This window comes from Pseudorca crassidens, chromosome 9 (genome assembly GCF_039906515.1).
Source record: "Pseudorca crassidens isolate mPseCra1 chromosome 9, mPseCra1.hap1, whole genome shotgun sequence".
NCBI classification, from domain to species: Eukaryota; Metazoa; Chordata; class Mammalia; order Artiodactyla; family Delphinidae; genus Pseudorca; species Pseudorca crassidens.
In genome coordinates, this window is record NC_090304.1 from 71,214,394 (window position 1) to 71,229,432 (window position 15,039).

Sequence of the window (15,039 nt, forward strand, 5' to 3'; positions counted from 1 at the left end):
TGCAAAGGGAGAAGGAAATAACTCTGCTTGGGAAAGTTTCATGGTGGAGGGAACTTCTGAACTTGGTCTCAATGGACTGACTTTAGAGATGAAAAGCCTGAGTCACTGAGAGTTCTGCAAAGGATCTCATCATCTTATAACTTCATTAAGTTTCCTAAAAATATGCTTGTTGCCACAGCTCCTTAGAGAGTAGTAGCATAGATTATTTATTGGAGTACTTAAAATATTAACATCAATAAATTCCACGGGAACTTCACAAATACTCTGCCCAGTTGGATAAGCCAATCTGAAAGACTGGTTTTTAAGTTACTCAAACTTTCCAATTCTACAAAGTTGATAAGAATATGTGGAAACAACTACAAAGCCCCGGGGAATCATGTCAACTCTCTAAACAGCCATTTCAGACAGAGGAAGACTCTGTGCCTCTAGCATTTCATGTCTTTTTATCCACATAAAGAGATGTAATCTTTCACAGTGGATATTTACAGTGTTCTACTCTCTCTTTTCTTCCATACAAGCTTAAAAGTCTTGTATTTTAAGTGCCGTTGAATTTTATCATTTGAAATATTAAGAGCCCAGATGTATACTCTAATATATGTGGTTTATTTGGAGCTGAAAGGAAAATATCCTTCTAAGTTTAGAAGTTGAAACTCATCAGAGCTAAACCTTGGGGCAGCCCAAGAGGAGAGTGCTCTCTATCATACTGTGGTCCACAAGGTTTCCGATGATTGCTTTTTTCTGGTAGCTGATACCAGGCTAGACTTAGTGCAAAGGACTGAAAGTTTGTGTTCCCTTAAAATCCGTATGTTGAAGTCCTAACCCCCAATGTGATTGTCTTAGGAAGTGGAGCCTTTGGCAAGAACTTAGATCATAAGGGTGGAGCTCTCATGCATGGGATTAGCGCCCTTTTAAGAGGGACCCCCACAGAGAGCTCTCTAGCTCTCCTTCTGCCATGTGAGGATACAATAAGTCAGTAGTCTGAAATGGAAGAGAGTCCCTCCAGAACCTGACCATGCTGGTACCTTAATCCCAGACTTCCAGCCTCAAGAACTGTGAGAAATACATTTCTGTTGTTTATAAGCCACACAGTCTGTGGTACTTTGTCATAGCACCCCATCTTGACTAAGACACCTAGATCCTAGATAATAGAGATCTTAGCTAGAAATTCCTAGTTGAGAAGGAGGATCCCATCTTGTGACCTCTTCCTTCTTGTGCTTCAATTTAGTCATTTGGTTTGTTTCTGTGACCAGATAGATTTATACCCCCTACTCATAACCAAGATGGAACGTTCCTTCTGATTCCTGACTCACTGAAGAATAAGGTCCAGATCTGCTTGGAGAGTATTAAAACTGGGGTAAAATCTTGATATTCCTGGAAGAGTATCTCACCTTCAAGCAGCCTTTGAAGAACAGAACAAGGGGCAGGAGCCTCTAGAATGGCTCAGCAGCACTGAGGGCTGTTGGTGAATATCAATATTTTGTCGAAAATTTTAAAATGAATTGCTTGACTGAAGAGTTCACAAATACAGTGGGCTGCCTGGGGAGAAAGTGAGGTCCTTCTCACTAGATATTGAAGTACAGACTGCATAGACATATACTGGAGAGTCATGCATAAGGCAAGGGTTAGACTAAAGGTCCTAAGATCCAATCTAATTTCCAGATTCTATTATTTACAGATCTTTGGTTTACTTTGTGCATGCCTCTAAGCTTGCATTTAGTACATTGTTCTGTAATAATATGTCCATATATTTGTCTCCCCTACAAGGTTGAAAACTCTTTGAAGGAAGGGCTGTATTTATCCTTTTCTATCCCAAGCACTTAGCACAGTGACTTGTACATAGGAGACACCAAGTAAATATTTATCAAATGAATGAATGAATTCATTTAATATATTTATATCTATACATACTTTCATGCATATCTTGATTTATACTATAAGATATCAGCAAGTGGACCTGCTTGCTATGAGGGTGTTCCTATTCTTTAGAACCCATGGCTGCTTGAGTGCCTGGATGATGGAATATGCCATCCGATTCCCTAAGCATGGCACTTCTAGTTAATTCATCTCTTCTCTACTAATGGAGCTGTATTATGGCAGTTAAGGCAGAATCAAAGTATGGATAGGGTTTTTCTGAATTGTATTTCCAGATTAAGCCCCCCCACTCCCACTCCAGAAATGACCATGGAGGTTATTGTTTAGAGGTCTAGGTATGACTTGGCTGCATTAGGTGGGCAGGTATCTCCTGTGGATAATCAGAAGTGTAGTTGCATCCCAGTCTTGGGGAGGGAGGCAGGTATATGATGGGCAGGGGCTTCAGGGGCATGCTGGGCAGAGGAGCCAGTATGCACACTGAAGTGGGAGCATAAATGGGATAATCTCAGCCAGTTAGACCGGATGAGAAGGTCAGAATAAGGCCAGGAAACAGAGGCAGATAGGGTACAGGTTTTAGGTGGAGAAATTGCCAAAGGAGCAGAGGAGGGGGGTGAGGTTGCAAAGAGAATACTTTCCAAAGTGACATGTTAAACTGAGGGATGCTTGTGCCAAACAACACCATTCAGTACTATATTCATTCATTCGACAAACACATATTGGGTGCTTGCTTACCTTGAGAAGCCCCTATACCAATGCTAGGGATACGAATAAATAGAATCTCTGCTCTTACATACGTATACTACGAACTATACTCTACAGGCATATTAACAGATAATTACAGTGCAGGGTGATACATGCTGTAATGAAGCAAGAACAGGACAGTCTAGGGGGACACGTAACCAGATCTGAGATGTGAAGGATAAGTTGTATTTTGCAAGGTGAGGCAGGAAGAACACTCCTGCTCCAGCTCCGGGAATGGCTGAATATCCAAAAGACCAAGAGGGGAGCTAATTCAGGGACTGCAAATACTTTGCAATAGTTGGGCCTTCTATGCCATGTTAAGTGGTCCAGACTTTCTCCTGGGAATAATGAACCATTGGAGTATTTTGATCAAGGAGTGACATGATCAAATTTGTGTTTTAAAAATATTACAACAAAGTGTGGAGAAAGGGTTGGAAGTAAGAAAGACCAGGACCCACTGAAGTCATTGCCGTGTCTCAGTGTGAAGGGATGGTGGCTGAGCTAAAGATGAGACAATGAAAGCAGAGGGGAGTTGCATCCTTGAGACATTTGAAAGTTAAACTGGACAAAGCTTGGTGATTGATTTGATGTGAGATGTAATCAGTTAATCAAGGATGACCAGGGAATTCCCTGGCAGTCCAGTGGCTGGAACTCAGTGATTTCACTGCTAGGGCCCGAATTCAATCCCTGGTTGGGGAACTAAGATCCCACAAACTGCGTGGCACGCCCAGAAAAAAGAAAAAAAAAAGATAAACAGTTTCTGGCTTAGGCAGCTCTAGAGGTGGATCCCAAAAGAGTTCTGGTGGTCAGGGAGACCAAAGGCTAAACTCCTTAAGTCCAAAGGTCCATCTGGCCTCATACTCTCTCTTAGGGTAGACAGGTCTCCTTTGGGAGCTTAATGGGATGTAATAGCTGACTAGGGTCCTTACCCACACTGGCCATTATCATTTATTCATTCATTCAATCAACCAGTACTTGTTAAATATCAATTATGTGTTCATATTATGCCAGTATTCCATAGATCCCAGTGTCCCACTCTGCAGGTGGCTTAGTTCTTCTCTTTCTCTCTCTCCCCACTCCACTTTTTTTTTTTGCTATTTATTTTTTTTTTCAGTTTTATTGAGGTGTAATTGACAAATAACATTGTCAGATATTTAAAGTGTACATCATGATGATTTGATATACATATACATTGTGAAATGATTCTCCCATCTAGTTAATACATCCATCATCTCACATATTTATCTTTTTTTTCTTTTTGTGAGAACATTTAAATTACACTCTTTTAAAAAGTTTCTATTATACAGCACAGTGATATCAACTCTGGTCACTGTGTTATACATTAGATCTTCAGACCTTGTTCATCTTAGAGTTGAATGTTTCTACCCTTATACTAACCTTTCCCTTGGCAACCACTTTTCTACTCTCTATTTCTATTAGCTCCACTTTTCTTTTCTTTTTAGATTTCACATGTACATGATACCATGCAGTATTTGTCTTTTCCTGTCTGGCTTATTTCACTTAGCATAATGCCCTCCAGGTTCATCCATGTTGTTGTAAATGGCAGGATATCTTTCTTTCTCATGGCTGAATAATATTCCATTGTATATATATATTCCACATCTTTATCTATTCATCCAGTGACAAGACACTTAGGTTGTTTCCATATCTTGGCTATCGTGAATAATACATCAATAAACATGGACTATAAATATCTCTTTGAAAAAATGCTTCTCAAAGTCAGAGTTACAACTATTAAGTTTTCAGTAGACTTTCCCACTCATTCCATCAACCCCACCTTATTGTATATATTATTGTTTGAGCTGCCATGTGCTATTTTAGACAAAACTATTTCCTCACTTCTTATTCCTATGGCTGCATAATTTTCTTTTTGCCTTTTATTTTCTTTTTCATGGACTTAGTCTTTGATAGAATTTTGACTTGGATAGAGGTTAAAATTTTATAGAAAACTCTGAATAAGTTGTTTTATATGGCCAGAAGTCTGGAAAATATTTTCTAGCCTCCAGAGTTTCATGAGCCACTCTGGGGCTTCTTGTGACTGATGTGATGGTGTTAGAGTTTCAGTAACAGATGTGATTGATCAGTCTTCCTTGAAATACTTGTGTTTGATGCAATTCATTTCACATTTTGTGCTTGACTTTCCCAAGCCGAGGTGTGAAATTCAAGCATCAGAGAAACCAGCAGGGTTTTTGAGTAGAAGTCAATAAAACACTCAACATGAACCTATGTAGTTCAGCTTAATAAAATAAAATGTATGGGTGTGAGGGCCTAACCTCACACATCTAGAAGATATCACGTTGTGAATCTGTTTCCTGGGGGCCAGTGAGTGTCAAGACCACTGGGCCAAGTGGGATGGAGAATCTACTTTGAAAACCACTCTCTTCTCCAATGATTAAGTAAAGCTCTATTTTTTAAAAAAATTAATTTAATTTACTTATTTTTTATACAGCAGATTTTTATTAGTTATCTATTTTATACACATTAGCATATTTATGTCAACCTCAATCTCCCAGTTCATCCCACCCCACCCCCTTTCCCCTCTTGGTGTTCATACACTTGTTCTCTACATCTGTGTCTCTATTTCTGCCTTGCAAACTGGTTCATCTGTACCAGTTTTCTAGATTCCACATATATGCGTTAATATACGATTTGTTTTTCTCTTTCTTACTTCACTCTTGTATGACAGTCTCTAGGTCCATCCACGTCTCTACAAAAGACCCAATTTCGTTGCTTCTTATGGCTGAGTAATACTCCATTGTATATATGTACCACATCTTCTTTATCCATTCGTCTGTCAATGGGCATTTAGGTTGCTTCCATGACCTGGCTATTGTAAATAGTGCTGCAATGAACACTGGGGTGCATGTGTGGTTTTGAACTATGGTTTTCTCTGGGTATATGCCCAGTAGTGGGATTTCTGGGTCATATGGTAGTTCTATTTTTAGTTTTTTAAGGAACCTCCATACTGTTCTCCGTAGTGGCTGAATTACATTCCCACCAACAGTGCAAGAGGGTTCCCTTTTCTCCACACCCTCTCCAGCATTTGTTGTTTATAGATTTTCTGATGATGGCCATTCTGACTGGGGTGAGGTGATAGCTCATTGTAGTTTTGATTTGCATTTCTCTAATAATTAGTGATGTGGAGCAGCTTTTCATGTGTCTCTTGGCCATCTGAATGTCTTCTTTGGAGAAATGTCTATTTAGGTCTTCTGTCCATTTTTGGATTGGGTTGTTTGTTTTTTTAATATTGAGCTGCATGAACTGTTTATATATTTTGGAGATTAATCTTTTGTCCATTGATTCATTTGCAAATAATTTCTCCCATTCTGAGGGTTGGCTTTTCATCTTGTTTATGGTTTCCTTTGTTTGCAAAAGCTTTGAAGTTTCATTAGGTCCCATTTGTTTATTTTTGTTTTTATTTCCATTACTCTAGGAGGTGGATCAAAAAAGATCTTGCTGTGATTTATGTCAAAGAGTGTTCTTCCTATGTTTTCCTCTAAGAGTTTTATAGTGTTCAGTCTTACATTTAGGTCTCTAATCCATTTTGAGTTTATTTCTGTGTATAGTGTTAGGGAGTGTTCTAATTTCATTCTTTTACATGTAGCTGTCCAGTTTTTCCAGCACCACTTATTGAAGAGACTGTCTTTTCCTCCATTGTATATCCTTGCCTCCTTTGTCATAGATCAGGTGACCATAGGTACATGGGTTTATCTCTGGGCTTTCTATCCTGTTCCATTGATCTATATTTCTGTTTTTGTGCCAGTACCATATTGTCTTGATTACTGTAGCAGTAAAGCTCTATTTTTGTCAAACAAAGTTACTAGAATCTCCAACTCACTTCTCAAGGGTACTGCAAGGATTAATAAAATGGTTTGAGTGACCAGTGTATGGTAAATAAATGTTGCTTTTTAAGGATGTAGTATTATTGTTATTATTTCATAATTGGTAAAGATATAAGATGTTGACTATTTAGTTCATTTGATTAAATGATGATAGCAGTAAGATCATGGCCCAGGTTTGGATTTCTATTCCAGACATGTTTTTAGTTCTGCACAGAGAACATGTCTTATTCCAATTGCAGACTACCTCTAGCCTCAATCAGCCACCTCTCCCATGCTGAGGCTGATGTCTCAATTTGCTAATGGACAAATAACACAGCTTTCTTGGCCTAGTAATGTGGTTGGATAGGTCATCTTTGTATGTAGAAACATATTATTATAGACTGTAAGTCCTGGAAGACTGTACAGATCTTTGACATCATCTAGTCCTAATTCCTTCATTTGAAGTTGAGGAAATTAAGCCCTGAGAGCATAAATGTGTTTGCCCTAAGTCACCCAGTTAGTGCAAGAGTCAGGGCTGAAATCTGGATTTATTGTTAAGTCCAGTGTTTTCCCTATGGCATTGTGCTTATACCCATTCTGGTCCAGAATTCCCCTCTAAAAGTTTTGGGTGCTTGCCTTGAACACAAATCCCTAGTGAGCCGGGACCCAATAAAGTGCAGTACACTGCCTTGTCTACAGTTGGACGGGCAGTGCAGGAACATGCAGAGCGAACAGCATTCTTGAGACGAAATCAAGCCAGCTGCTCTGATTACAACCATTGATAACTGGATGCCCATCATAATTAGGCTGATAGCATTTCTCCCCTGCTGGATGTCCCTCTGGCTGCATTCACAGATTAGGTCAATCAATCATGTTCAGTTATTCAGCCACATCCTTTGGAGGACCTGTTATGCATTATGAAGGGTTATGAAGTCTCTTTGTAATGTAGGCAGAAGTTTGGCCATGAGTTGTAATCTTCCCAGATACAGTTTACAGGTAGAGATTCCCAGGCTGGACTTCTTGGAGGCAGCCAGTGAGGCGTCCTTTTTATGGAAAAACGAGAACCCTGCTGACATGGACTTTCTATCATGGTTTTCAAGAGGAAGTGGAAAATTGGTCTTCATGGTCCTTCTCAGCCCTGGGATTTTCCTTAAAATGTATTATATACTTTTTTCAGATTATAAAAGTAATGCATATTTATTATGGAAAATGCAGAAAGTTGTAAAGAAAATAAAAATAATTCATATTTCCAATACAATGGGAACTACCTCAAAATTTTAGTTCAATTTTTCCAGTCTGTTTTTTAGGCCTATATAGAAATATATAGCTATTTATTTTTTTATGAAATTGATAACCTACCCTGAAATTCTAGGATTCTATAAAGCATGCAGAACTATACACAGTAAGTTCCTTGCTCAAAGCCTGGCCTGCAATAGTTGCTCCATAAACATTTGTTAACTGAATGAAGAGGGGGGTCATGGTGTGTAGACCTGAATAGCCAGCCTTGTCGGAAGATCTCACACTCAGACCATGCCTGAATCTTTCATTTTTTATTGAAGTATAGTTGATTTACAATGTTGTGTTAATTTCTGCTATACAGCAAAGTGACTCAGTTACACATATATATACATTTTAAAATACTCTTTTCTATTATGGTTTATCCCAGGAGATTGAATATAGTTCCCTGTGCTATACTGTAGGACCTTGTTGTTTATCTATTTTATATTCTATATGTAATAGTTTGCATCGACTAACCCCAAATTCCCAGTCCATCCCCACACCCCGGGCAACCACAGCTCTGTTCTCTATGTCTGTGAGTCTGTTTCTGCTTTGTAGATACGTTCATTTGTGTCATTTTTTAGATTCCACATATATGTGATATCATATGGTATTTGTCTTTCTCTTTCTGACTTACTTCACTTAGTATGATAATCTCTAATTGCATCCATGTTGCTATAAATGGCATTATTTCATTCTTTTTTTATGGCTGAGTAGTCTTCCATTGTATATACGTGTACCACATCTTCTTTATCCGTTCACCCATCAATGGACATTTCGGTTGTTTCCATGTCTTGGAATGCCCGAATATTGACAACAGTCTTTGCATGCTAAAGAAACATAATAAACTAGAAACTAACCACTTTCCTTCAAGAAAGTGTCCCCTTTCCAGGAGAGCATCAGTAGTCATTTATCTCCATTTTTTCATGCTCATTATTTATTTCAGGAGATTCCCTTTGATCAGAGAGCTGCACATACAAGAGACTTGCTGCAAGCATGGACCTCAGTGAAACATGGGCTTTGGAGGAAGGAACCTGGCTGTCTCATGCTGGAATTCATCATTTTGCCAACACCAGAGGGGGTATGGCTGCTTTTGCTGTCCCTGATACACGCGGTCCTCTTCAACTCCTGCACCCATTGTGTCAACCCAGCTGTGCTCTGTACGTGCCCAGTGCTGTTTGCCTTTTCACAGAAGCAGTCGGGTGGAGGGGAGAGGGCATGGACTTTGGTGTCAGACAGACCTGGGTTCAGATGTGGAATTTACTTCTTATAAGCTATGTGGCCTTAAGAAAATCGATCGTTTCCTCAGCTCTAACATGAGAGTAAGAATGCCTACTTGTAGGGTCGTGATAAGCAGCACTGAGTAATGTAAGCTGTCATTGACTGAGACCTTACCCTAGCTAGGTGGGAAGTTAGTCACATATCTTTGAACCCCTAACATGTGTCAGGCACTATTTTCTTGCCCATCTCCCCCCTCCTCCCCTCTTCTCTCCTCTCCACAGCCCTGCAAAGATTAAAGTTGAAGATAATGCAACGGTATAAACAGTCTAGGTCAGTTCACCTTCCTTCTGGTTCTGTGTCCTAGCATCTGATTAATGCAACTCAGCATTAATTGATGGGGATGTTGTTTACTGTCCTGGCGTGGGGCATCCAAGTGTAAGAGTCACAACCCTGACACAGAGCAGTGGTCCTCTTTCAGGTCTAACAGTCTGCCCCATCCCCCATCCCCCAGATCTAATGGAGATCCACTTGGGCAGTAGGAGTCATTGTATGGATGGGAGAGCAAAGGCCACTAAAGTTAACGCATTCACATGATGCTTTTAGAGAGGGTATGCCTCCCATTTGTTGTTGTTTATTCATTCACTCAATAACTATTGAGCACCTACTATGTGTCAAGCACTGGGAATACAAAAAAAAGAGTAAGATAGACACGGAGATCACCAGACTACACTCTCTACTGTGTCCCATCTCTAAAATGGGGTAACTTATACAGCAATAAACATTTACCGAACTTCTGCACTGCATCAGGGTACATCTTCCAACCAAGACAACTGCACACAATGGGAGATTCCCCGAAGGGAAGCTTGATACTCTAAGAGAGGACACTTGGATGCGGCCCAGACAAAAACCAATAGCTGTTCACTCCTGTGCCCTGTCGCATTGCCACCCTAGTCACTTTTAGAGGTCCTTAAGCCAGTGTCTCCTCACAGCCCAGCCCATGGAATAAAGTTGAACTTCCTCAGCTCAACATGCAGCCTTCCTTTCCTGATCTGACCCCTGCCTGCCTCTCTAGACTCATCTCCTGCTGCCCCTCACTAAAAGCAAACCCCTTTCTCATCACTATATCGACCTCCCCCTGGATCCTTGAATGCATCATGCTCTCACACACATGTGCGCCTCTGTGGAGGCTGTCATTACTATGTGCCTTCTACTTGGCCAGCTCCTGCTCATCTTTGAAGTTCCAGCTTAAGTCATCTATTCTGGGATCTCTTCCTGCTGCTGCCACCTACCCACCCCCACCCTGATCTGAATGAGTGGTCCATCCTCAGTGCTGCCACGGAACTTGCAGATTCCTGTGTCACAGAGTTGCCACACTGTATTGTCATTATCCTAGACAATGTGTGAGCTTCTTGGGGCAGACATCTTGTTTTATTCACCTTTGCATCCCTTTCACAAGTAGTCTGGCAAATACTTGATGCATATTTGGTGGCCGGCCGGCTGGCTGGCTTGATGAATGAATGGATGGATGAAGCAATGATGGCTAGGAACATATCCTCTACATATTTCTGCTTTCCTTGAGAATCTTTTTTGACTGTGGCAACCCAACTGGTTGCATAACTTCTTCTGGCACCACTACATCACTTCACCTTACCTTCAGCATACCTAGAGCATTTCATTCAGTTACCCCTCTCCCCCCAGAGCTTGTTAACCAAAGCTGGATGAGAGAGGAGAGAATTAAGTAGGTGTGGTTTGTCCGCTGGTGCTTTTGTAACTTAGGCAATAGAGTCATCCATCACACAATTTTAGAGCAGAAAGAAGCCCTAGGGATCACTGTGACAAAGGGGTGGGGCTAGAAATTCTACTGTGACCAGCTCCAAGCATTATCACACACCTCCTTGAGTTCACCACATCATGTATCTACAATCTTTGGAGGTATGGCTGGCTCATAGGAAGGGGAACCAGACCTGTGTCTGGATCTACCTAATAGGGAAGCACTACTCTTGGGTAAGTGATGAGCTTCTGGGGCGGATGGGCAACAGATACCATGATATCTGGCCCCACTTCAGACAATCAGTATGTGATGATGGAGGTGTCCAAGACAGAGTATGGTTGTATTGCCATATGTGGGTGAAGCGCTGTCACAGTGAATCAATGTGGCTAAAATGTGAAAGTCCTTGTGAGCAGCTGGATTAGGGTGGTTCTCAGAGGCCTAGGCTGCGGTTCAGGGAAAGGATGTAGGTCCTAAGAGGACTAGGCAGGGTGGCAAAATGGAAACATGGTGAAATGTTGAAATGAGATGAGAAAACTCGCACTAGAAACAAAGTGAGAGCTCTGCTGTGCCGGACCTAAGTCAGAATTGGACGAATTACAAAAGCATATTTGCAATCATTTATTAGGTAGATACGTTACACCAGACATGATGCTATGCCCTTTTCCCCCTAGTTTTTAAAATATATTTTTTGTTAAAATGTCTATTTAATTTTTATTTTTTGTTTTTAAAAAAATAATGGTAAAACTCTGAATTCTACCTAAGTATGTATGGTAACATTTCTCACCTTTATTTTTGAAAGATAGTCTTTTTTAAAAATTTTTTTATTTTATATTGGACTATAGTTGATTTACAGTGTTGTGTTAGTTTCAGGGGTACAGCAAAGTGATTCAGTTATACATGAACATATATCCCTTCTTTCTGAAATTCTTTTCCCATTTAGGTTATTACAGAATATTAAGCAGAGCTCCCTGTGCTATACGTTAGGACCTTGTTGGTTATCTCTTGTAAATAGAGTAGTGGGTATACGTCAATCCCAAAGGGCCTTTTTTGTATAGATATAGACTGTCGCCATTCATTCTCACAACAACCTTATTCTCCTTTTATGAATGAAAACACCCGAGCCTGAAGAGACTGAGAAACTTTCTCAAGGTCACTGGCAGAGTGGGGATTTGAACCGAGGCCTGCCTAACGCCAAGCTGCGCCAAGCTATTGCTCCACAACTCAGCCTCCAACCCTCGCTACTCTGCCTTCTCAGTTAAAGGCTCTGGTGGCCCAGTTACAGATTTTTTATTGCTTACTTAATTGTCACGGTAGGAAAGAGCACTAGCTCTGAGCTGGGCCAAAACATCAGCAGTTCTGTCACAAAGTGTGGATTATCATCCAAGACCCTCTGACGGCCGCCTCAGCTAACGCATTGCCAAGGCCTTGACCCACCTGCTTCAGAGCATCTTTCCTCCATTCCCTACCCCACATCCCCTGTTTCCCAACACTGGCCGGTCCCATCTGCTCCATCTCTGAGGCCCACCGTGGGCTAATGGGGTTTACATTTCTAGTGAGGTACCAGGGAAAGTCCTGGAAGTGTCCAGGCCTTGAGGTGTTTTTCTTGGCTTTCTGGAGTCCTCCGAGAACTGCATTATCTACTAGGGAGGCTCAGTCATCCTGGTGAGTCATGGGCCTTGAGACAGGGCCAGATCCACGCAACATCTGCCTTTGCGGTATCCTCAGAGCATCTCGGGCTGCCATGAGGGTGGGTCAGCCTCCAGGAAGCTGGCTGGGGAGAACCCAGGATGTCTGAGGGTGATACAGAATTTCTGCAGGAAAGTCCCTCTGCCACTCCCGCTTCCTACACTCTTAAAATACCCTCAAGGACGTGGGCCGGTGGTTATGCAAACTTATTTTAAAGGCTTGGAACACATTTTCCAAATGAATTCATATGCAGTGCCTGACACACAAAGCAAAAGGGGGCCAGAGCCCTGGTTCTGATTGGCGCAGTGTAAGCTCCTTTGGCCGCTCCTTTGATTTGCCAGCTGCCACATCACACGTGTGGGGATTTGTGCAGGAGGGGAGGCCTACATAGCCCTTCTCAGTGAATCTATAAAACACTTCTTTATGTTATAGATGTGCTCGCTCAGCTGTTTGGGTATCCTGCTGCCATTCACTCTTCCCAGGGCACCCAGTCTGCTTAAGCTCCTCATTAGGGAAGAGTAAGGAAGTGTGGGAAACATTAACCTGGCAGTAGGGGCCAGGTGTGTCTAGAAATTCAGTGCTGCTGTTCCCATCCTGGTTATAAAAACAGGAAGGAGCGGATTTCCCTCCTGGTCCCTCTCAAGGTCAGGGAGAGTTTTAACATGTCAGGAAGGAAGGAAGGAAATTTTTCTGAGTGTGGTCTGGGTGCCAAGCACTGCTGTGGGCATTATTTCATTTTATTCAAATCCTCATTGAAATCTCTTCAAGTAGGTATTATTATCCCCATTTTTCAGATGAGGAAACTGAAGCTTGGGAAGGCATGATAACTAAGGCACCATAAGACTCATATAGCAAACACCAGCAGAGCTCACATTCACACTCAGGCCTTCATTCCCCAGAGCTCTGCTCTGTCCATTTCACTTCTCCATCAGCTTCAAAGGGCATCTCCACCTTTCCATGAAGCTTGATCCTTTGTGTCTATTTCTTTTTCTCTTTAAATTTTATATTGGGGTAAAGTTGAGCTTTGTGTCTATTTCTCTTGCATACAGGGTGGTAAAAAGATTAATACAACAGAATCTGGTATCCACGGTCTCCTATTAGCATTCGTTTTAACACGTTTCATAAAGGTCATTTCTTTTTACAGAGGAGATACAGGCTAGGCAGGTTTGGAGACTTGTCAAAGATTAGTGGCAAAACTAAGGCCAGAACTCAGGCCTCTGATTCTCCTGCCGGCACCGACGGTAGGCTGACTGCTAAGGCCATAGCTTCTTGGAAAAACCATTTTAATGTGGAAAAAGAGAGACTCTTGTGCACCAGGTAGACTCTATTTGCAGCGTCTGAAAGAAGCGATTCCCTCTCAGGCCTCTGTCCAGGATACTGGGGTGGAAAATGGGAGATCAGGATGGTCTCTGCATCTCAGCAGAAACTCAGATCCGTCCTATGGATGTCCCTTGTAATGATGTAGTCATAGATTTCAATGGCAGCAAATGTTTTTACCCTTAATCTTAACACAGCGTATTTTGTCTGATTTCACTCAGTAGATCCAACTGAGTGTGAGCTGGAAATGTATGATTTTCCTCTGCAGGGACCTTTTTCTTTGTGTATTTTTGGAATGGTTTATTCTGATTCATGGCCACATACACCTTCTAGTTGCTTCTTGGCTCAGCCAGAGTTTATTTCCTTTGATATGATGTTGAGTGGGGCATCTTTTAAATCTTCATCTCTATTCCATAGTTGGTAAAAGGAATCCTGGTTGCAGGGGTCTGGAGAGATCCAAGTTGTTTATATATTTCATAAAATGTCTTGCTTTTATTAGTAGCATCTACTTCATGGTATTTGAATTTTTCAGAGACTATATTTAGCATTTTTACCAAAATGAATCCTTGGCTTCCTGTCAGACTTAATATCATATCATCTCTGGGCTTGTATTGTTTCTGCTAAAAGTAATGATTTGTTTTTCAGGTGAGATATAGTGAACTATTCTTCCTATAGAGCCCATTTCTTTTTTCTGGATGTTATCAAACGCTTAGAGCAGTTATCTGAGACTTGATTTTCATTTAAGGGAAACAAAGCAACTATATTTTCTTTCTCCCTTTCATCAAGGATTATATAAAAAGTGGGGTTGTACTAAAATAAAAGAATATTAAACCCTAGGAGAAGATGAGATGTCCTTTGGGCCAATTCAGCCCTGGAGCTAATGCTGAGACCAGTAAATGCAAAATTCTCTTTGATGAAACTGTATGGGTGGGTGCATATATTTTCCTGCTGTCCTCTGTTGGCTCGTCCTGAGAGGATGCAGATAAGGGACAGGATAACAGGAGAGAGTCATGCCTTTCTTAGAGCAGACACAGACCCACTCTTCCCTCCTAAATCTGTCCTGCCCATGCTCCCCAGGGTGAGGAGGGGAGCGGGGGCAAGCATTGCTTCTCCACTCTGTTCTGCTGGTAACTAGCAGAGGGCCTCCAGGAGATGGAAGACTACCTGCAGAGCAGGTGAGCAAAGGGCGATGCCAGGGTAGAGAGGGAGGCAGAGGTAAGGCTTAGCTCGCTTCCTCCTGTCTTTCATGCTTGAGATTGGTGACCTCCCGGGGTAGGTGTTGGGAAGGCTGTGCACAGATCCGAGTGGCCT

The 15,039-nt window shown here is 41.5% G+C and overlaps 1 protein-coding gene across 9 annotated transcripts in view; it reads left to right on the plus strand.

Annotated features, from left to right (window-relative positions):
• AMOTL1 (angiomotin like 1) overlaps positions 1-15,039 on the plus strand; it is a 175,618-nt gene that overhangs the window by 21,666 nt on the left and 138,913 nt on the right. For 5 of the 9 annotated variants that reach the window (XM_067750738.1, XM_067750739.1, XM_067750741.1 and 2 more), the window contains one exon: positions 8,680-8,814. In XM_067750738.1, the coding sequence (XP_067606839.1) occupies positions 8,730-8,814 (85 nt within the window). In that variant the 5' untranslated portion in view covers positions 8,680-8,729. Of the gene's footprint in view, positions 1-8,679; positions 8,894-15,039 lie in introns of all 9 variants that reach the window. The other 4 variants (XM_067750736.1, XM_067750735.1, XM_067750737.1 and 1 more) reach the window with 1 other exon arrangement.